Raw genomic sequence first — 22,049 nt, 5'->3', positions numbered from 1 at the left:
CGAACGACATAGGCGTGGTACGCAACGTCGGTGGCGGGCAGTGCTGAGGCCTGGCGACCAATGAACCTGTGCTCGCCGGGCCGACAGCCGCACCAGAGAAACCCGCCGGACGATAAAGACCAAGCATGAGAAGGGTGTACGCTTTGTTGACGATGGCCACCTTCTCGTCGACCTCAGTCTTGCGCCGCGCGGCCTCTACCGCATCGCGCTCGGCGGCGAACTTGGCCGCGGCGGTCTTGCCCTTGACGACCGCCCTTCGGTTCCTCCTCTTCACCAATTCCGCGTCCATCTTGACGAGCTCCTCCGACGTGTATTCCGACCGCGGATTCCTTGGACCCTTGGCCGCCTTCTTCTTCACCTTTTCGGACGGGTCGACGGCAGGCCACCGGAATTCGGCGGGGCGTCGAGTATGGACGGGGGAGAGTGATGGGCGGGACGTGGGGGAAGTGGCGCCAAATGGGACGCAGGGGCTTTGCTTTGTGCCACCGACAAGCGGGTCGGAGGAGGACAAGTGTGTGCGTCCCTTAGTCCGCCCATTGTCCGTTTCGCTTCAAAAGCCGCCCAAACTTAGATCGGGGATGGATCGGAAGCAAACAGAAAACAGACAAAAATCTATTTGTGTCCGTGCGCTGGGCCGTTTGGTTTATCCGTTTTGTCCTAAACAAACGCACCCGAGCAGAATAGTATCGCGTGCCGGAGTTGGCCTTATAACCCCACCCGTGCCCTTGACCGGTCTCACATCGAACACGAGCACAAGCGCAACGCACCCCATCTTAGCCAGTTCGTCAGCTGAGCAAGACCTGCGAGATGAACTACCTCTTCGCACCGCTTGACTTCGTGAAGTAGAAGGTGAAGGGCATGGTCGCCACGCGTGAACGCGCCGCGGGAACCGCGCTAGTCGGCGGCGGCGCTGTGGGCGCCTACTTCCTCTGGCCCACGGCGGTCGTCCCGCCCCCCGCAGGCGCCATGATGAAAGCGCCTGGAGCTGCCGGCTTCGTCATCTCCTGCGTAGCGTTCGTGGCCAACCCGCAACTCTACTTCAGCATCCTCTGTACGGCCGGGGTAGCGGCGGCGGCCGCCGCCTTCGCTGTGTAGGGCATCGCTGCGTACGTGCGCGTCTTCCATTTGAAGTGCTTGCGCGCCCGCTATATATGGAGTTGTAGTGCTTAATCGCCGAATATTTGTGTTTAGAGCAATTTTAACGAGGCGACTCATTTCGTCTGCTATATTCGTTTGGGTTGGCGCGGACAAAAATGATGGTCCAACAGGTCGATCCAAACCTAAATGGCGTCCGCTCTGACGCATTTGCGGCCCAATTTTATGCCCCAAATGCGCCAGCGCGGACGCGGAACGGACGCCACGTGTGCCTTCTCGGTGTCCACCGCGGCCTCACTTGGCGGTTGTCCAACGGCCCGCCACCTACCTGGTCAGCTAAATTTATGACCACGAGCTCACACGTCAGCGACGGCGGTCGCCCTTTTTTAATTCGACCGTGCGGTGAAGCCGTCCTCATCCAGCTAGCCCCCTCCACATCTAGGCACACTCGCTCCCCCACCGCCGGCAAACCCTAGCCAACCCTAGCCACCCAAGCCGTGCCAAATGGGGATCTTCTCCGGCGCCGGCAGCAGCGGCAAGGCCAAGGGCAAGGCCCCCGCCATCCATTTCCCCTCGGAGTTTCTCCCGCCTTCGCCGGCTCGCCGGCAGAGGCAACGCGTGAACGTGCCAGTGCATCAGGCGGAGTGACACTGGCAGCACCGCGTGCCTCTGTCGTACCCCGACGTCACCCTGCCGCACGACTGCCATCAGGATCCCGAGAGGATCCCAGTGCCGGCGGTGCCGCGGTCGGCTAGGGCGCACGCGGAGGAGGTGCGGCGCTGGCGGGCGCTGCTGACCCGGAGCAACGTCGCGACGCCACCTGCGCATCCGACTCGCCGAACTGGAAAAGGTGGTTCGCCTTCGAGCACGAGGAGGCGAGGCGATGCGGCGTGCGCGAGGTCGACCGCAACGTGCCGTCGCCCCCGCTCGTCATCCGCGAGGAGGACCAGGCGGTGGAGGACGCCTACTAGGCGGTCCTTGCGGCGGTCTAAGGCGAGAGTGAGGAGGACGAGCGGCGCAGGGTGGAGGCGGTGGAGGAAGAGGAGGCTCGATACGAGGCGGCCATGGCGCATGCCATTGCCCTCTCCGTGGCCGGCGACTGCGTGCTACCACCGGTGGCCCCGTCGTCCCCTCCCCGACACCACGTCAAGGCCGACCCGCAGCCGCAGCCGTTCCCCATCAAGCGCTACTACTAGACGGGAGTACTACGCGAGTGGGTGTCCGCGTCACCGGTTTGAGGGGGGCGAGCCGGCGCAGGAGGCGGCGTACCTCGAGATGTGGCGCCAGCGACGGCTGGCCGAGGAGCGCCGTCGCGGCGAGTACTACGAGATGTTCGAGCGCGACCTCGAGGAGGAGCAGCGTGAGGCTAAGGAGGAGGCGCGCCAGGCCGCGGCTGCATAGGCGGCCGCCTAGCACCCCGCGCTGGCACAGCCCCCCGCGCCGAAACAGCTTCCAACGGCCTACATCGCCGCCACCTGGAACACGACGTTCCCCTGGACCGGCCCTGCGCCGACGCTCATCGACCTCACCGACCCCGTGGACGACGATGACGACGATGCATAGGGCAGCGCGGCGCCTCTTTGTATAGTTTGTTTTTAGTTTCTTTTAATGCTAGTGTGGACGTGTGGACTTTTGCCGGCCTTCTTGACAGGCTTTAATGTTTAATTACGTTGTTTTTATTTTAAATATGCATGCACAATTTTAGTTTTTATCCGTGCCATCAAAATGGGTCGGACGAGCGCTTGGCGCATACGCCGACCCAAACGCGAAAGCAGACGTTCGTGTCCGCCTGATTGAGCTAAACGGATAAAAAACAAATATAATTGCCGTATGTTTAAATCGGCCCGTTGGAGTTGCTCTTAATTATGTGTAGATCTACTAGCCACTAGCTATTGCATCCGATGCGCCACATATCTGAAGATGTACTGTATTCTGCATGCATTGTGTAATGTGCTAGCGATGGCTATGTGCGTTGTCCTCATGTTGTATGCATTAATCTATCAATATATATGTTCTCATGTTGCATGCTTGATCCAGAGACATGTCACCGGTCTCTCTTTTAGCCATCCGATTGAAGATCAACGGGTCAGATCCATTTGAACAGCACCCACGCTACAGTAGGTGAATGGCACTTGTGCTACGGGAGCTTTTTGGTTTCAAGTTTATTCATGGGGCCTGGGGAGAAACACCATTTTCTTTTCGAGTTGTAAGTGCAGTAACATCATTTTTCTTTCGAAATACTATGCTTACTTTTAAGAAAATGGTGGCGTTCGATTAGGGGAGTCCGTGGGAGAAAACCATTTGAACTCATAGTTCATACAAAATTACCAGAGCAAAGGCTGGTCATCATTTCTATCTAATGTTTTCAGGTCCAACACAAGACTCATATACTGTATTCCGAATTTCTGATGGACACAGTAGACGCCAGTACTACATCGAGTACCTTTCAGGCTAGTACTCCTCTGATCCTTTTTAGTTCGCATATAAAATCTATCCCTAATAATAAAGCACGGATTGACTCCATGGGTTCACCATCACAATACGCTTTCTTTCTGTGAATTTACGCTTTCAGTTTGAATTTAAAACATATACACGAGGTGGTACTAAAGCTTAAGTCAGGCCGTATTATTTTCGCCTGGAATTCACAGCGACAACCTGCCTGGCCCATGTACGCTGGCAAAGACCGAAAAAAAAATTGTTGGTCCATCTACGCTGGCGAAGATAGAAAAAAATTTGTGCAGTACGTGGGGATCGAACTCACTTCCTTCCATTGAGCCTGTAAGGCCGAGACCAATTGAGCTAGCAATTATTAGAGTTTTGAAGAAGAGTTCAACTCATTATGAAATAGTCCCACCTCAACTATTTACATCCAGCCACACCAGTTAATATACGTGCAGAATTTGCACCTACCCAGAAACTGGTTGCTGGATGATTACCACTAGGTGGTGACTGATGAGATAATGGATGTATGCAGATTGTCATGGAATCTATGAGAGACACGATGCTATACGAAAACAAGGCAAGACGTGATAGATACAAGGAAGGAAGATGCATGCTATTCTTGGGAAGATGAACAACGATGTACAATTTTCATGGGAGATCAGCGGAACTGACGGGTTGAATTAATGTACATTTTGCTCTATCCTTAATACATGGCACATGACATCTTGATAGCCTGGGGATGCATGAGTGTGAATATACCATTGAGCTGCTATCCTGGAATTTTCACTTTTACTAAAGTCTAGAAATACTACTCCACCCGTTTCATAATATAAGAGCGTTTTTGACACTACACTATTTCTGGTTGTGCTACACTATAAAGAACTAGAATTGTATATATTTATTTTGCCTCCATTGCAAGGTTGTTGGCACATGTTTCTATAAATAGTGTGGATGCAACTTATACATGGTTCATCTTTCATGTAAACGATTTTTGACTCTCGGCATGCAGCCAAATTATGCAGAACTTGAAAATGAACCTTTAAGTAAGTTTACAAAATTTCTGCAAAAAATACTCAGGTGCTTATGGATATATACTACATATCACTAGATTATTGATAAAAAATACGTTGTGATGCCAGTTAAACATTTTTTTTTAAATGAACAGATTATGCTTGCTGTAACTATTACTCCTCTCGATTCATTTGCTTGCTGTTGCAATTATTATTCTAGGTTAGTTTGCTTGCTGCTATTACTTCATATTTATTGAAGTTCAAGAATGAACAAATAATCTAAAGAATGAACTAAAAATCAAGAGGTGGTTGTTCAGATAGATCAATTTACTTGAAATCATACCCCATATGCGGATGAAATGAACCAATTTCTTATCATCAGCGAGCGTTGTCCAACGACATGGTTCCTTAATCTGGCAGATCCATAGAACCAGCGTTTTCTCCCGTTGCAACGCACGGACATTTGTGCTAGTTTGTCTAAAGTCAAGCTTAGTAAAGTTTGACCCATTTTATAGAAAAAATACTAACATTCATAATATTAAAATCAATATCAGTAGATGTGTCATAATTTAAATTTTCATATTGTATAACTTTAGCATGGTAGATGTTCATTTTTTTCATATAAATATGATCAAACTTTATCAAGTACATCGAGTCACGTGGCTTAGATGAGCTAGGGAGCTCGTGTGCACTGTGCAGCCAGTGCTGTATTGTCTCTTCAAACAACTACGTACAACCTACAAGGAGCTGAACATGTATCCAGCTTATTAACCGGGTGAAGTCGTTGCGTAAAAAGAAAAAGAAAACCGGGTGAAGTGGACTGGTTACTCGTTCGGGGAAAAGCCAAACGCTTTCGTTTCCATCGATCGCTTCCATCTTTATATCGGACCCCGCACCTCACTCCGTCAGTCCCCACTACACTCACACCAAAGACCAAACCCAGTCGTCGTCGCTGAGCAAAGAAAGAAGCGAATCCATGGCGTTCGTCCCGGAGGCACCTGCAGCGTGGAAGCTCCTGCTACGGGGCGGCGGAGCCATGACGCGGTCCCTGCGCGACGCCGGCCTCGGCTTCGACCTCGACGGTGCCGGGCGCTTTCTCGCCCCCCTGTGGGAGCTCATCAAGCAGAAGGCCGCCGAGCTCGCGGCCTTCCTCACCGGCCTCCTCGCCGCGCTCGGCAAGAAGGCCGACGAGCTCTTTCCGCCGGAGACCCGCTCGGAGACGCTCGCGCAGTGGGTGCGCGTCGGCGTCACCGTTGTGCTCCCGCCCGCGCTTGGCGCGCTTGTGCTGTTCTGGCTGGCCCGGTGCTGCTGCCGCTGCCGCTGCTGCTGCGGCCGCGGCGGCGGCGGCGGGCGAACGATGGTGGCTCCCGGCCGCGGCGGCGTGCGCATGCCGCGCGGCGCGTTCGAGGGTGCTCCCCGGACATACTTCCGCGACCTCCGTGCAAAGAAGACCCACATATACTAGTGACTTGTCTTCGGTATGTTCCACCTCACGTACCTACGCGGTGTACATGCGTACTTGTATTGGCGTATAGATAGTTGTATTGGTGTCAGTGCTATTGTGTGGTTATTGGGTGACGTGTATCGTGTGTTATATTACTGTCTTATGTATGCAAGATGGGCAAAAATTATATATTTGACCTCAGGGCGAAATCAAATCACAAAATGATCTGCTCTCGAAAAAATTTCACTCTGCTGACCCTTTCGTATGGACAGCTAGGCGCCACACACCACTATGCAGCGCCTCTGCCTTAGGCGTCGCACCTCTTGCCAGCGTGGCATCCCTGATTGGGTTGCGGCCCCACAGACAGCAGTGCAGCGCCCAAGGTATAGGCGCCACACTGTGTAATATGCAGCGCCTATGGCTTGGGCGCTGCACATTGACTTAAGCCGCATCGGGCCAGCCCCTCCCAGCAGTTCTTCCCCCTCTGAGCAGTTGCTCTGTTTACAGAGAGCGGCGGCAGCGGTGCTCCCTTCGGATCCCCCCCACATCCCTCTCAGATCTGGAGTTTTGAGGCCCGGATTCGATCTCCAATCCCTCCTACTAGGTAAACTTCTGTTCCCTTTCTTTTCTTCCGTAAATGCGTTGCAATTTTAGGGATTTGCCCAAGATTAGGTGGAACCTTTGATTTGCTTGGTTTGGATCTTTGTTTGCCCAAGATTAGGTGGAACCTTTGACCCCCCCACACTATATGATTCTTGTTAGTGAAACCTAGATTGTAATTTTTTTAGATATATATGAGATGTCTAGTTTTGTAGATAATTATGAGATGTTGAGTGTTGTAGCTATATGTGAGATGTTGAATTTTTTTAGATATATATTAAATGTTGAGTTTATTTGAAATATGAGATGTTGATTTACTTGAACACATATGACATACTAGATATATATATGAGAATTTACAATCATTTATTCATTGTGTGAGAAGGAGATGTTGAGATTCTTGTAGATGAATACATATGAGATGTTTAGATGAACACATATGAAATGTTGAGTGTTTACCGATATTTGAGATGAACTCATATACGTTTATTGTTTGAACTTTGTAAGGATGGTTTGGCTTATCGACGATGTCTACGACACGAAACACCGGGCCTACATGATGCGCGAGAAGGAGATGGTAATAACGAGTAATCTAAATATTTTGCCTTAAGTTGAAATTTACATGCGCTAAGATTTGTCATTACTTGTTTTTTGCAGAAGCTTGAACCTTTGAAGATACGGTATCACGGGGTCTCTGGTCCTGCCATGCCTTACGCTGAGCGGTACACACCATACATCAAGTAGGCAGGACTACTCCCATGGATTCAGTTGGTCAGCCGGTCCATGCCGAATCTGAACGCTCCACTGGTGTCCGCTCTTGCTGATCGGTGGAGGCCGGAGACGCATAGTTTCCATCTTCGGACTAGAGAGATGACTGTGACGCTCGAGGATGTCTCGTTGATCATCGTTCTTGCTATCGACGAGATGCCTCTTTGTATGAGCACCGATTCTGATGGGTGGCGCGAGCAGATGATTGCTCTTATCGGTATGGCTCCTACCGAGGTTGAGGCTGATGTAGAGGAGGGAGAAGAGAAGAAGAAGGAGGAAAGGAAAGAATCCGGAGCTGCTTTCACGTGGATTCAAACTCACTTTGCGACGTGCCCTCCGGATGCCACTGATGACGTGATCCAGACACATGCTCGTGTCTACATGTGGTATGTTGTGTCGAGGACTTTGTTTCCTGACTCCACTGGCAAGAACGCTCCATGGATGTGGCTGAAGGCGTTAACCGTCTTCGATAGCAAATGGAGCTGGGGTTTAGCGACTCTTGCCTACTTGTACCGACAGGTAGTTGGTCTGTTTTGTGATCAACTCATTTCTTCATTAGCAATGCAAGCTTGCTGTCAAGTTAACATTGTTTTTCTTTCATATGCAGCTGGACGATGCGTGTTGCAGGATCATAGATAGTGCAGGCATTGGTGGTAATATGCTTCTACTTTCTGTATGGAGCTGGGAGCGCCTACCTGTTGGACGCCCGAAGAGCGTCAGGTTTAATCCTTGGTATGAAGATGAAGATGACGAATTACGGCGCCCCACTTGGGCTTACAAGTGGGATGTGGTTTCCGAGATGACGAACGATGTCAATCTCATGTACCAGAAGTACGTTGCCGAGTTGGACACGATTACGCCTGAGCAGGTAACGAGGTCATTACTTCAGTCATTTCTCATGTTTGCCTAAAAAAATTCACCAATTTTGCATTGTTGCCCTATTTCATAGGTGGAATGGCAGCCATATGGTGCCGATGACAGACTTGGGTACACCCCGGAGTTTACCATCAACCCGATGTGCTTGTGGGGTAGGGATCTCTGGCGTATGCGGTGCCCACTGATATGCAACTGGGCTGTTGAGTTTCATTTTCCACATCGCGTGTCTCGTCAGTTTGGTCTGTTCCAGCCTCACCCGCCGGAATGGGTGGATACGGACAAAGCACTTCATAGGTAAGACAACATGAACCGTATTGACTAAGCATCGTCACTCCTTGATTTTGCTAATGTTTGGTTTTGTACCATGCAGGTTGGACAGGAGAAGGCAGCGGAAGATAAAGGACTGGGACAAGCATCATGCTTCGTATGTTACCCGCTTCCAGCTTTGTGTGGAGGAAGCTCGTAGCAGTGCACGCGCCAAGCTTCGTGAGCATAGTCCACTTGCTTTTGATAACTACATACGATGGCTTCTTGAAAATACTCGAGTTGAGATATGCCCGCCGGCATATAATGAGGATATTCTTGAAGAACCCGTAAACTTTGAGGATCTATCAAAGGGGAAGTACAACAGAGATGTCAGGGTAGGGCACGGAGTCCCTGCTGTTCCGGTGATTAACTATGTGGTAAAGTGTTTCTTCTTTACTTTCCCGTTGGCCGTATTACACATGTTTGAATGGCTAACGTGTTCATTCTTTCTCATCCGCAGCGCACCGAGATCAAGAAAGCAGCTGATGAGAGCCAGTCTATTCTGGAGGAAACACCGGTTGGAAAAGGCAATGATGATGGTCCACTACGAGCATTCCTCAAGGTACAAATCGCATTCACTATGAGAGGTAGTCTATGTTGCGGAGTTTCATATCTTCCACACTTGTTCATGTTACAGCGTTAGGCCAGGAAGTTAAGGCGGTTATCGAATCTTCTCGGTTGCCGTGATCTCGAAATTGATGAACCATCCGCCTCTAGGTCTGGTACACCATCAGACCCCTCATCTCACCATCAGAGGGACGATGTGAGTTCCTCATATGCTTATCAGGATGATGAGGGTGCGGTCACCCAAGAGGTATGACTAATCCTTTAGATGTGATTCTCACTTGATTACGACGTCGGTCTTCACCATATTGTTTGATTGTGTGATAGGGCGATGAGCTTGATGATGACATGACTTTGGCGGACGCTCAACTTCGGTCCCCATATGTGCTCAAGCCTAGGCAGCCCAGACGCCGGTACACGCCCAATGACTTTGACAACAGAGGCAACCCAAAGGTGGTCGTAGGGACCTCGCGGATGGCTAGCTTGGATCATGGGGTGGAGGCGGAGGCGGAGGAGGAAGTGCAGGAAGAGGAGGCTCGTCCATCCAGGAAGAAGAAGATTGCCTGCAGGCGTGGCACCAGGAACACGCGCGGAAGGCATTAGTGTTTGTTACTATGGAAGTGCTCTCTTGTAGCCGTTTCGTTAGGTTGATGAACTTGTCTGGTTATGTTATATGTTGGTGAACTCTTACTATTGTGGTATTTGTGTTGTCCTAAAAGATGTGATGTTCAAATTATTATGGTATTGTGGTATTTGTTCAGTTGAATTGTTCAGTATTTGTGGTATTGTGGTATTGTGGTATTTGTTCAGTTGAATTGTTCAGTATTTGTATTTGCCAAAATGGAATCTGTTTCTGCAGTTTGGCAGTTAATAGCACTGCAGCGCCTGACAGTCAGGCGCTGCACTGTACAATGCAGCGCCCAAAGCCTAGGCGCTGCACCTCACAGTGCAGCGCCCAAAGCCTAGGCGATGCACCTTACTGCAAAAACAGAGTTGACAGCACAATCATTTCACCGGAACATCATAATACTTACAATGACTGCATCATCACAACAATTTGAACAAACAAAAATTTTATGCCGACGAGTTCATAACTTAAGATAATTCGAACTACGACATGGTTCACGACACATTCATTACAAATGACAAATGGTAGCTTGCCCTAGAAAATAGTTCACCAACATCTTACATGCCCTCACAAGTTCACGACGAGTGCACCGAACCGAAGTCCCTACTGAGTAGAGCGAGGCCATTTCCCCTTCTTGTCACGGGCCGAGTCCTCCTCTTGCGCCTCGCGAGCCTTTGCAAGCTTTCTTGCCCTCTCCTCCTCACGAGCAAGTTTCGCTTGGCGTGCCCTCTCCTCGTCTCGTTTCTTCTGCTCCATCCTCTCCTTCTGACGATGCTCTTCCTCCAAGCCTCTTCGAACCACCATTGCCGCCTAAGACAATCTTGGTATTGGTCCTTTTTGACATCTTCTGACACTTCAAGATCTATCCACGTGAAGTACTTGCATAGAGGAGGCGGTGACTGCATACAAAATTTTTGTTAGTGTTGACACACATTTGATAGTAACATTTTACTTCTTGAGCTTACCGGTGGTTGGTCATAGGCGTTAGTTGGAAGTGCATGATCATAAGCATAGTTCGGGCATACAAAATATCTCCGCCCTTCCGTCCATGATTTATTTCGGTCGGTGGATACCTTCACCTTGCAAACATCTCCACACCAACATGGCGGGATGTTGGCATCTTTCTCCTTCACCTTGTCCAAAGATGCGTCCTCCCACTTGCTCGGCATGTCTTCTTGGTTAGCACACGGTGGCCTCATCATGGAACCGGATGAAGCCATGCCTACAAAACCGATAATTCTTGGTTAACCCTAACCCCCACTTAACAATAACACAATCCTAACCATAGCATAACCCTAACACCAACATCAAACACACATACCCCTAACCCTAGCATACCATGAAAGCCTAACCAACCCAAATTAGCAAAGAAACTTAACATCATTCAACAAATATTTGCAAATCCAATCCAATCCCCAAAGTAGCAAGATTTGAGCAAATGTGACAATTCATATGGATGAAAATGAGGGGAACGGAGGAGATTACCTTAAGGGAGGGTTTGGCTTCGAAATTCATGGTCAAATACTCCGGATCTGAGGAGGATTTGAGAAGGGGAGAGAGGAGGGCAGAGGGGAGGCACTGAGCTTCGGGTTTGTGTGGGGGTGGGGATGGGTGGGAGGGGGGTGAGTGCAGCAAATAGATGTCCAGCCGTGCAGCGCCTAAGGGAGAGGCGCCACACACCATAGTGCAGCGCCCAAGGGATAGGCGCTGCTCTGTACTGTGCAGCACCCAGGCGTGAGGCACTGCACATTACACCTCCCTTAGGCGCTGCACTGCTGGACATCCCAGTCCAGAGAGCAACAGAAGCGTTCCAGGAGCTTTTGCACCCGAAAATTTGCTAAGTTAGTCTGTAGCGCCTAAGGGAGGAGCGTTGCACTGTAATGTGCAGCGCCTCGGCCTTAGGCGCTGCACTATCTGTTGTTTTCATATACAAAGTGTTTTTTATGTTTTGTGATTCACATAGATGGCACATAATCATATCCAAATCACATGTAGTAGTCCAAATCACATACTCATACACACATAGCAATAGAGTTGTCCAATCAGATAGTCATACACAAACATTTAGCCAAAAAGACATAGTCATTTACCTCTCATATCACATAGTAGCAGACATTTTGGTTCATAGAAAAGGTCATGGTCCTTGTCCCTTCTTCTTCCTCTCTTCTTCTTCTTCTTCTTCTTCTTCTTCTTCTTCTTCTCCCTCCTCCGACCACCAAGGGATCTCACCTTTCGCCTCCGTGTCCTCCACCCCCTTCATTGTTTCCATACCTATGAAAATGTCAATATAATAGTTAGTCACACAATGCCAAATGACAACACAAGCATTGAACCAAAAAAACAAGATCATAGTAAGTGACATACGACAATGGTCCATTGAGCCAAGTGAACATTCCTCCACCACGGCCACCGCCAAGGCCAAGATCACCACCACTGCCTCTACCACCACCACGGCCTAGACCACCACCACGGCCTCTACCGCCACCATGGCCTCTACCGCCACCATGGCCTAGACCACCACCACGGCCTCTGCCACCACCACGGCCAAGACCATCACCCCGACCTAGGCCTTCACCACGGCCAAGACCATCACCACGGCCTAGGCCTTCACCACGGCCTCTACCACCACCACCATGGCCTAGACCATCACCATGGCCTAGGCCTTCACCACGGCCAAGACCATCCCCACGGCCTAGGACATCACCATGGCCTCTACCACCACCACGACCTCTTTGTTGCCTAGTGCCTCGTTGGCTTGTTTGACTTGGTTGGCTACTCCTTGGTTGACTTGGTTGGCTATCATTTGCTTGGCTTGTGCTTGCATCATTTTTCTTTGATCTTTTTCTTGATTTGGGACAAGTTCTTGTGTTGTGTCCCCCATGACTGCAGTCCCCACAACGGGATTGCTCACGAGGCTCTTGGAATTGGCCGGTGTCGTATTCTCCACCGCCACCACGGCCCCATCCGTCCATGTCACCTCTAAGACGCTTTGTCTTACGTCTTCCCCGTCTAACGGCCTTCAATTCCGGGTCCGGCCATAGTTGAACTCCATGATACTCCAGCCATTGTGATTGGTCCAAGTATGGCTGAAACCGGGGAGCCCATGTATTCTTTATCGTCATGATTGAGAACTCGGACTCCCTCACGGTAAAAGGGTGATTGACATCCACATTCCTAACACGGGCTGCATTTAACAAGTGCGAGCATGGGAGATGAAGCAACGATGGCCTCATGCAGCTGCAATCACACCGTGTTAGGGAGACCTTGAAAGCGCGGCCTCCGTGTTGGTGGCCATCATTTCTGGTTCCTCCAGGCTCTTTCACCTCATACTTCCACTTGTTGTCGTCATATAGTACAGCTTCTTGGGAGTCTGCCTTTCATGATTGAAAGTCCAACCATTCTTCAACCTTTGGTGGGAAATAGTACTTGTGCTTATCCTTGTTCTCACCAGCAATCTACTTATCCGTCTCCATTGAATACTTCAAAAAGTATCCATTCATCTTGTCAAATGTGTATTGAACTATTGCCGTCACAGGTAATGCACGTACACCCTTGAGCACCTTATTGAAGCATTCTGCCATATTGCTTGTCATTTGACCGTACCTCCGGCCATCTTCATCGAAAGCACGTGCCCACATATTCCTTTCGACAATGTTCTTACTGAGAAATTCATGACCACCGGGGTCAAGTTTCTTGTGTCTGAGCAATGCATTGAACAATGTGGCAAACCGCATGTTGGTGAAAGCAAGACAACAATCTTGAAGATCATCGGCCAACTCCTTGATACCACATGCCCTATAGAAGTTTGCACAAAAGTGCCTCATGCACCATCGATGGTGCAACTTTCTATGTCCGGGAATGTCAACCACCACCGCATTGAGAATTCCTGGATGGCGATCCGATATGACACAAATTTCCCTTTCAGCCGATAATACCCTTGTTCTCAATTGACGCAAGAACCACTCCCAGTTATCATTATTCTCCACCTCAACCAAAGTGAAAGCCAAAGGCAACACCCGGTTATTGGCATCACTTGCTATTGCAATCAATAAAGTGCCCTTGTATTGTCCGGTCAAGAACGTGCCATCAATGGCGATGACGGGCCGACAATGCTCAAAAGCCCTCATGCATTGCTCAAAGGCCCAAAATGCACGGCCAAATACTCGGACGGTCCTCCCGTTGTGAATAAATGTTTGGTGCCCATGAGGCTCAACCACGTGAACCATGCCTGGGTTTGTAGTGGCCATAACTAACAACAACCTAGGGAGTCGGTTGTATGCTTCCTCCCAATTGCCATACAACATCTTGATTGCGGATTGCTTTGCCTTCCATGCCTTGCCGTACTTCACCTTGTAATGAAAGATGGCTTTCACAAGGTCAATGACACTCTTGATGCTCATTGTTGGAAGTGTGGATATTTGGTTGGAAAGCCTATAAGCGATGAACTCAGACGTGAGTTGTCTGTGTTGTTGGTACACAAGCTTGCCATCCGCATTCTTGTGCCGGCACATGTGATTTGGTAGGCAACTCACTATGCGCCAAGTGGGACCTCCTTTCCATGGCCTTGCACGCACAATCCATGGACAACTTGGCACTTCACATTTGACCGTGTAACGCACATTGACGTCCGAGTTGGCCACTTTATGTGGACGATAATGCGTAATCGAGTAGTTGTCGAGCCACATCTTCAATTCCAAGAAGGATTGAAACTCACAACCGGGATATATCCCGTTCTTGCCGTCTTCCAAATCACGGTGAGAACTTGGCCTAGCTCCAAGAGATATGCATTTGCCACCATCCACAACGGCTTCATCCGCGAGACTAAGATCCTTGAACAATGGTGTCTTGTGATCCCGCCCGAATACCTTCTTGAATGCTTGGGCCTCCTTCGGTGTGAACCCCTCCTCATCAACTTCTTCATCGGGACCATCGTCATCCGAGTCCGATGCATATGCACGGGAAAAAGGGATGGATTGGTCCATTGTCTCTTGCACATGATATTGGTCGAGATCACCCACATTGTTGTCATGGAGATCAACTTCGTTGTCATCCTCCTCGTACTCATCATTCTCCTCTTCAAAACCTTCATTTTGGTTGTTTGGAGTCGGGCTCAATGTTGGCCAATCTTGTTGCGTGAAATGAGGTTCACTCATTTGATCTTGGTTCATGGGTGGTGGAGTGCTAGCAACCAACGGGGAGGGGTTCCGGTTCAAGTCCAAATTCAAAGTAGACTCAACCTTCTTGGAGGCAAATAACTCAAGAGCCTTGTCTAGAGATTCGGCAACCGTCTCCTTGTATGCAACCCAACGTTGCTCGGAGTTCACACGCATTGTCTTCCAACGGATGTGCATTCCAAAACCAATATTATGCCTTCCCACGAACTCAACAACGTCACTTGGGTCCATCCAATTCAAATCCTTCCTTACTTGGTCCAAGAGCTCCGCATAGCTTGGACTACTCTCAAACACCATGTCAAGCTCATCCGGGTCCGGCTCAACATTGCCTTTCAAAAAGGCCTCTTTATCCACATGATGAACATAAACACATGTTCTCCCCATCCCTACAATAATAAAAAACACACATATATCAAGTAAGTACTTAACAAAAAATATTTGCACAAAATACATATATATGAATTAATAACCCTAACCCCCACTTAACAATAACCACAACCCTAACCATAGCATAACCCTAACACCAACATGAAACACACATAACTCTAACCCTAGCATACTATGAAAGCCTAACCAACCCAAATTAGCAAAGAAACATAACATGATTCAATACAAATTTGCAAATCCAAGCCAAAACTAGGGTTTCCCCAAAGTAGCAATATTTGAGCAAATGTGACAATTCCTGTGGATGAAAACGAGGGGATCGAAGGAGATTACCTCCCTAAGGGAGGGGTTGGCTTCGAAATCCACGGTCAAATACTTCGGATTTGCAAGATTTGAGAAGGATTTGAGAGGGGGAGAGGGGAAGAGAGGAGAGGCGCAAGGCTAAGGGTTTGTGTGGGGTGGGGTGTGTGGGGTGGGGGTGGGATGGGAGAGAAGGTGGGGCCAGCCTAAGTGGAACACAGACTGTGCAACGCCCAAGAGCTAGGCGCTGCACATTACAAGTGTGGCGCCTAAGTCTGAGGCGCTACAGTGTTGTCTGTGGGGCCGCAACTGGACCAGGGCTGCCACGCTGGCACGAGGTGCGACGCCCAATAGAGAGGCGCTGCATAGTAGTGTGTGGCGCCTAGCTGTCGGGCGCCACACAAAAGGGTCAGCAGAGTGAAATTTTTTTGGAATGAGGTCAGTTTGTGATTTGATTTGGACCTCAGGTCAAATATGTGATTTCGCCCTGCAGGATGCGTATGCAAGGTTAAGAATGTTCTGAAGGTTCGCTAAATATAAATTTGGAAGGTTGCTTGTGTTAATTTTCCGAGCCAACGGCCTGTTTTTTATCTATCAAGTAAATAGTAGTATTTGCTGATGCTTCGGCTCCTAGCAACCTGGTGCTCTGATGATTGGCTGTTCTTATCCTACTACCTGCGATGTTGATGAGTGCCCTCCTTTTGATCTTCTGTTATTTTCGGATGTTCTTTTCTTGAGAGGTTAACCGTGTGCTTCACTGTAAACCGCGTACGTACAAGCCACACACACGGAAGGTCAGCAGAGTGCAGCTGTCCAAGAACAAACCAAATAACACCCAACAGAAAATAAATTACAACAAAGTCCATAGAATCCCCTTCGAGTGCCATCAACATTGCACACCATCGCCAGAAACAAAAGAGTACCATTGCCAAACGGGCTTTGTGAGCCGATGAAGAGGACCGTCATCAGCGGATGTCGTTGTGGTGCGTCGACCAGGGACCAGGGATCGTCCCTGTACCTTTTGAGCCCAGATCCATGGATTGTCGTTGACAAAGTCGGAACAAAACGCCTGATCTACCGCCTTCAGACCACATCCCTATCTTGAAATACTAGCATCCCCTCATGCTCCTTCATTGCCAAATAGAGCCGCACCGCTGATTGATTCGCTTGTGTAAAACCCTCACGAGCTCTTGAGCTGTGCTAGAGGAAACACCGCCAAAGACAGAGGTAGATTCGGAGGATAAAATCCATTGGTTGGATCCCCGTTGCCTCCCTGCTGACCAAAGACACTAATCCCACCGGTCGAACTGGCCGTGAGGCGATGATAGACATGTCCTCCTAAGGGACGATGTCCCCGCCTCGTTTATTTATGCAGTTTATGAGACTAAGAAACTTGGTAATAAGAGCACATCTACAGTGCGGTGTCTACATTGGCCAACACCACAAGAAGTTTCCATGTTGCCGTACCGATGTCACCCTTCCATCATGACTATGTGCACGAGTGGCCGCAAAACGAAATCAAATGACTCATAGGGTGTTGCGCTAGGAGATTCCACGGAGACCATTCCTTAAGATTTTTAATAAATAATGTGTGTGTCAATTGATGCAGAGGTATTTGCTTTACCCTCACTTTATTGTGACCTTCTTGCTACCAATCGTGTTTGGACTCTTTCAATATGAGCCGGTGCTAGTGCTAGGGGGGACTTTTTGTTCTTTCTTTGAAAATATGGGTGGGAAACTTATGTTTTTCCATTATCTCTGGATACTGGAACCTAGGCGTTTTCGATTGCATAAAAAATACACATAGAAAAGAGAATTTCAACTGGTACATGCATAAAAGAAACATAAATAAATACGAACAATCATAATATCTCGAAACCGAAGGTTACATCAACATTCGTTGAAGACAATGTCTTTAATCTTTCATATTGAGGCCGTTGCTCTATGCTCGCAATAAGGAGACTGCATAAAACCAAACTAGCATGGCTTGAGCTAACATCAGTCGTATCAAAAAATCACATTAGCTACCAACACAAATGGCCATGATCCTTAGATTGTTGAATACACCATGATGGGGTGGGGCCGGCGGGGGGATGCCTCTTGCAAGAAAGATCGTTGAACTGATGCATGGTTCGTCAAACAGGAAAGACAACAAGAACCAAGGCAAATTTGACACAGCGCATCGAATCCATTATGGAAACACACAAGTAAGCTCCACATACATGAACTTTTATTTCACGCATAGTGGCAATTGCATTGTTGGGACGCCGTTCGTTAAAGACCCACATTCTGCCATAGAAAGTACTCCCACGGATCTATTAAAATGCTCTGCTCAACTCAAGGAAATCATATGCATAGGTTGGTTTCTTCAAAAAGTCATAGATGTGGATAGTGGCAGACCTAGGAGCTGAGTACTAGAGGTGCCATACATCAATATGTTGGTACAATATTGTGAAACTTACTGTCTAGTATAATTTGGCTTAAACATCATTAAGTCCAACAAACAGTCCAAAAATATCATTGAGTTACTACAAACATAAGGCTAAGTATACACTCTCAAAAATCTTCGTTTCCTCCTCTTCCGAATTAGTTGAGAAGAAACTATGCAACACCCGTAGACTCCTTCTGCTGGTTACAAGAAACCAAAGGATCAAGAACCAATGAGAGATAGGATGGTTGCATCGTGTCTTCAATGATGTCGTTTTGCATGAGTGGAAGGGTCGAACTTGTTCGGTTCGAACATTTAAGATGCAGCTTATCCGGTTTTGAAGTTGACAAATGGAGAAACCCGCACCTCCCAATTAATTGAGAAACAGAATATAGAGTTTTTTCTCTTTTTAAAATTAGATTTGTATTTCGCAAGTACACTTGTTGCCGTAGCGGATTAAATTGGGTAGAAGAGTTCGCTTCCGCGTCACGCCCGGCTGTAGATGCGCTTCAAGCCTTTGTGCGATTGTGCCATGTGTAGGGCCTATTGCCACTTGCCACTGATATGATGTTGTTGCCCCTTTAAGGATCGATTATTTGATTGATTTATTTTTTATTTGGTGAGATGACTAGGGTTGCTTTTAAATGACGAAAGTGGACTAGTCGAGGTCGTCGTCGTCGGTCTAGACGTAGACTAGTGTTCCTAAGAAGTCCATTTATTTGGTATGCAAAGTATTTTTAATAGGGTGAGGGACAAATGAGGGGGGACACATTTGTACTGCTGAAGTGGAGACCTTAACGATAAGAACTTTGTTAATCCAACTAGATGTCCTTTGCATGCGATTCTTCCACTAGGTGACAGCGCGTGACATCATACGCACCGCGTCACCGTTGATGCCTTTTTCGCCCATAATATCACCTTGCCGCATCTCTGTAATTTCTGCATCAGACACGGCCAATGTCCATCTCGCCGGCCAAGAAGGACCTGCACCCAAAACTGACGGCGATGAACACACGGGAGGCCGGGAGCTGATCTCCGGAAGTCTTACAGTGTAAGCAACAGGCGAAGGCCATGGCATCCACCGAAAGCTGGCGGAGATGAACACGGCCGACCTCGCCGCGGGCCTCGGCCACGTCAAGAACCAGGTGGCGGCAGCGGTTTTTGTTGGATTATAGATGGCTTTAACTCATATAAGACAATAATTTTGGATTAATCTCTAAGACTTATTTAGGTGCAGGGCAAATGGTGAAAAATTTAGTACTACTATACTACTAGCTAAGTGAGAGTTAGACCACTTTATAAGAACTGCTCTAGCATATATTATTGGAAGTTTGGAGAGAGGAATTGTACACGCGCTTCTCCTCCTTCGTCATTATCCTTTTTAAATGGTTAATTAATCTCAAATTAATTGACGAGTCGCTAGAGTAGTGTCACTATCCAAGACGCTGAACCGTGGGCAGTTCGCGGACTCGGTCGTAGGCCTGAGCCCAGTCCCATCTACCTGACGTCCTATATAAGGAGGCGTGGGCGAGTGGAGTGAAAATCAAATCAGTTTCACTCACTCTCTCTTACACAACCCTAGCCGTCATCTATTGTTTCTTTCTCTGTGCTGCCTCAGGCGATCTCGTCCCGACGACCGCGTGCACGGTTGGTCAGGAGAGCAGGTGCCTCCAGAACCCTGTCATTTGAGATTCAGCCCGGGAGAACGGCAATAAGGTTTTTGGAGAGCATCTCGACGCGACTGCTCCCGATTCGTCCCCATGTCCGTTCGCCTCTACTTTCACTACTTCCCTTATATCGACTCCATGGCTGATGACGAATCCGCAAAGAAGAAGGACTCGACCAATGCTGAGGCTGCCACTGCCGCCGCCGCTTGGCCTGACCAACTGGAGAGTATTACTCGTTCATCCCCTATTTGCTCATTCATGTGTTAGCCGTATATACATTGTTCATAGATGTTTCAGTCCTATGTACTGCATATGCTCATATGTTTAAGTATTGGTATGAGATGTGTATCGTATTTACCATGTTTACCGTATACTTATGGATTAGTCTAATCAGAAAATGCTAATATTTCCAACAGTTTTCACGAGTGAAGGCGCCGTGAAAGCCTCCTCGAGGGCGATGTAAGCATCTACTTCCTCTGGCTCGCGGCCGCTGCCCCTGCCGCCACCGACGCCATGGTGAACGCATCGGGCGACACCAGCTTCGTCATCTCCGGTGTGACGTTCCTGGGCAAGAGGCGACTCTACTTCCACGTCCTGCACACTGTCGGCCTTGTCGCTGCAGTCGCGGTTCTCGTGTAGGGATGGAAGCGACGTATGGAGGCATGCACCTGACGCGAGCTAGCTACCTTGTGTTTTCTTCAAGTGTGTGTGCAATCTACTGTCTAGTGGTACTGGAATATATATCCTATCATCTGGGTAGTTACCTTCATGTCTCATATCGTAGCATGTGGTAATACATATACTAGTTTATCATTTTAATTATGTTTATATAATATATCTAAGATATTTCAAATCAAGCATTACGAAGAATTGCATGTGAGTTCATAGTTTTTTGAATAATTTAAAAATACCTTCATATTTGTATGTATAACACAACATACTAAAAAATAGTATATACTATCTAAAAATAGGATATATATATATACTCCCCCAATATTTTTACATACTACATAATATATGTACATATTCTCGATTTTGACAAATGCTACACACTACAAACAAAACTCACATGAGGGTAGCTACACTTGGGTGTGATATGCTACTAGGTACTCATCATATTCTTATTATTTTGTTTCAGATGTAGCTAGACTCATTCACTTACTTTATAATGCAAACTTATAGGGTAAATTACTATCGTCCTCCCAGGCAGTTCTGATGTCTACTACACAACCTTCTTCTTATAGACGTTGTTGGGCCTCCAAGTGCAGAGGTTTGTAGGACAGTAGCAAATTTCCCTCAAGTGGATGACCTAAGGTTTATCAATCCGTAGGAGGCATATGATGAAGATGGTCTCTCTCAAGCAACCCTGCAACCAAATAACAAAGAGTCTCTTGTGTCCCCAACACACCCAATACAATGGTAAATTGTATATGTGCACTAGTTCGGCGAAGAGATAGTGAAACAAGTGGTATATGGATAGTAGATAAAGGTATTTGTAATCTGAAATAATAAAAACAGTAAGGTAGCAAGTGATAAAAGTGAGCATAAACGGTATTGCAATGCTAGGAAACAAGGCCTAGGGTTCATACTTTCGCTACTGCAAGTTCCCTCAACAATACTAACATAATTGGATCATAAAACTATCCCTCAACATGCAACAAAGAGTCACTCCAAAGTCACTAATAGCGGAGAACAGACGAAGAGATTATGGTAGGGTACAAAACCACCTCAAAGTTATTCTTTCCAATCAATCCATTGGGTTATTCCTATAAGTGTCACAAACAGCCCTAGAGTTCGTACTAGAATAACACCTTAAGACACAAATCAACCAAAACACTAATGTCACCTAGATACTCCAATGTCACCAAGTATCCGTGGGTATGATTATACGATATGCATCACACAATCTCAGAATCATCTATTCAACCTACACATAGGACCTCAAAGAGTGCCCCAAAGTTTCTATCGGAGAATCACGACAAAAACGTGTGCCAACCCCTATGCATAGGTTCATGGGCGGAACCCCCAAGTTGATCACCAAAACATACATCAAGTGAATCACGTGATATCCCATTGTCACCACAGATACGCACGGCAAGACATACATCAAGTGTTCTCAAATCTTTAGAGACTCAATCCGATAAGATTACTTCAAAGGGGAAACTCGATTCATTACAAGAGAGAAGAGGGGGGGAAGAAACATCAGATCCAACTATAATAGCAAAGCTCGTGATACATCAAGATCGTACCATCTCAAGAACAGGAGAGAGAGAGAGAGATCAAACACATAGCTACTGGTACATACCCTCAGCCCCGAGGCAGAACTACTCCCTCCTCGTCATGGAGAGCACCGGGATGATGAA

At 47.9% G+C, this 22,049-nt stretch overlaps 1 protein-coding gene across 2 annotated transcripts; it reads left to right on the top strand.

Annotated features, from left to right (window-relative positions):
- The first annotated feature begins 5,461 nt into the window (after positions 1-5,461).
- LOC119359173 lies at positions 5,462-7,620 on the top strand. 2 transcript variants are annotated; one of them, XR_005172402.1, is made up of 4 exons: positions 5,462-6,025; positions 6,499-6,595; positions 7,099-7,168; positions 7,249-7,620. XR_005172402.1 is itself a non-coding variant. In XM_037625482.1 (2 exons), the coding sequence occupies exon 1, from the start codon at positions 5,524-5,526 to the stop codon at positions 6,010-6,012; it is 489 nt and encodes a 162-aa protein (XP_037481379.1). In that variant the 5' UTR covers positions 5,462-5,523; the 3' UTR covers positions 6,013-6,025; positions 6,499-6,913. The 2 variants fall into 2 exon arrangements, 1 of the variants encoding a protein (XP_037481379.1); XM_037625482.1 differs by lacking the exons at positions 7,099-7,168; positions 7,249-7,620 and having other exon boundaries at positions 6,499-6,913.
- Positions 7,621-22,049: the final 14,429 nt, after the last annotated feature.

Source organism: Triticum dicoccoides, chromosome 2A (assembly GCF_002162155.2).
Source record: "Triticum dicoccoides isolate Atlit2015 ecotype Zavitan chromosome 2A, WEW_v2.0, whole genome shotgun sequence".
Lineage (NCBI taxonomy): Eukaryota > Viridiplantae > Streptophyta > Magnoliopsida > Poales > Poaceae > Triticum > Triticum dicoccoides.
The sequence above is the reverse complement of the archived record's forward strand: the minus strand, read 5'-3'. Positions and strand labels throughout refer to the sequence as shown.

Bases quoted from the DNA above. Each gene is read 5' to 3' on its own strand.
- LOC119359173 (XM_037625482.1), top strand. From the start codon at position 5,524: ATGGCGTTCGTCCCGGAGGCACCTGCAGCGTGGAAGCTCCTGCTACGG.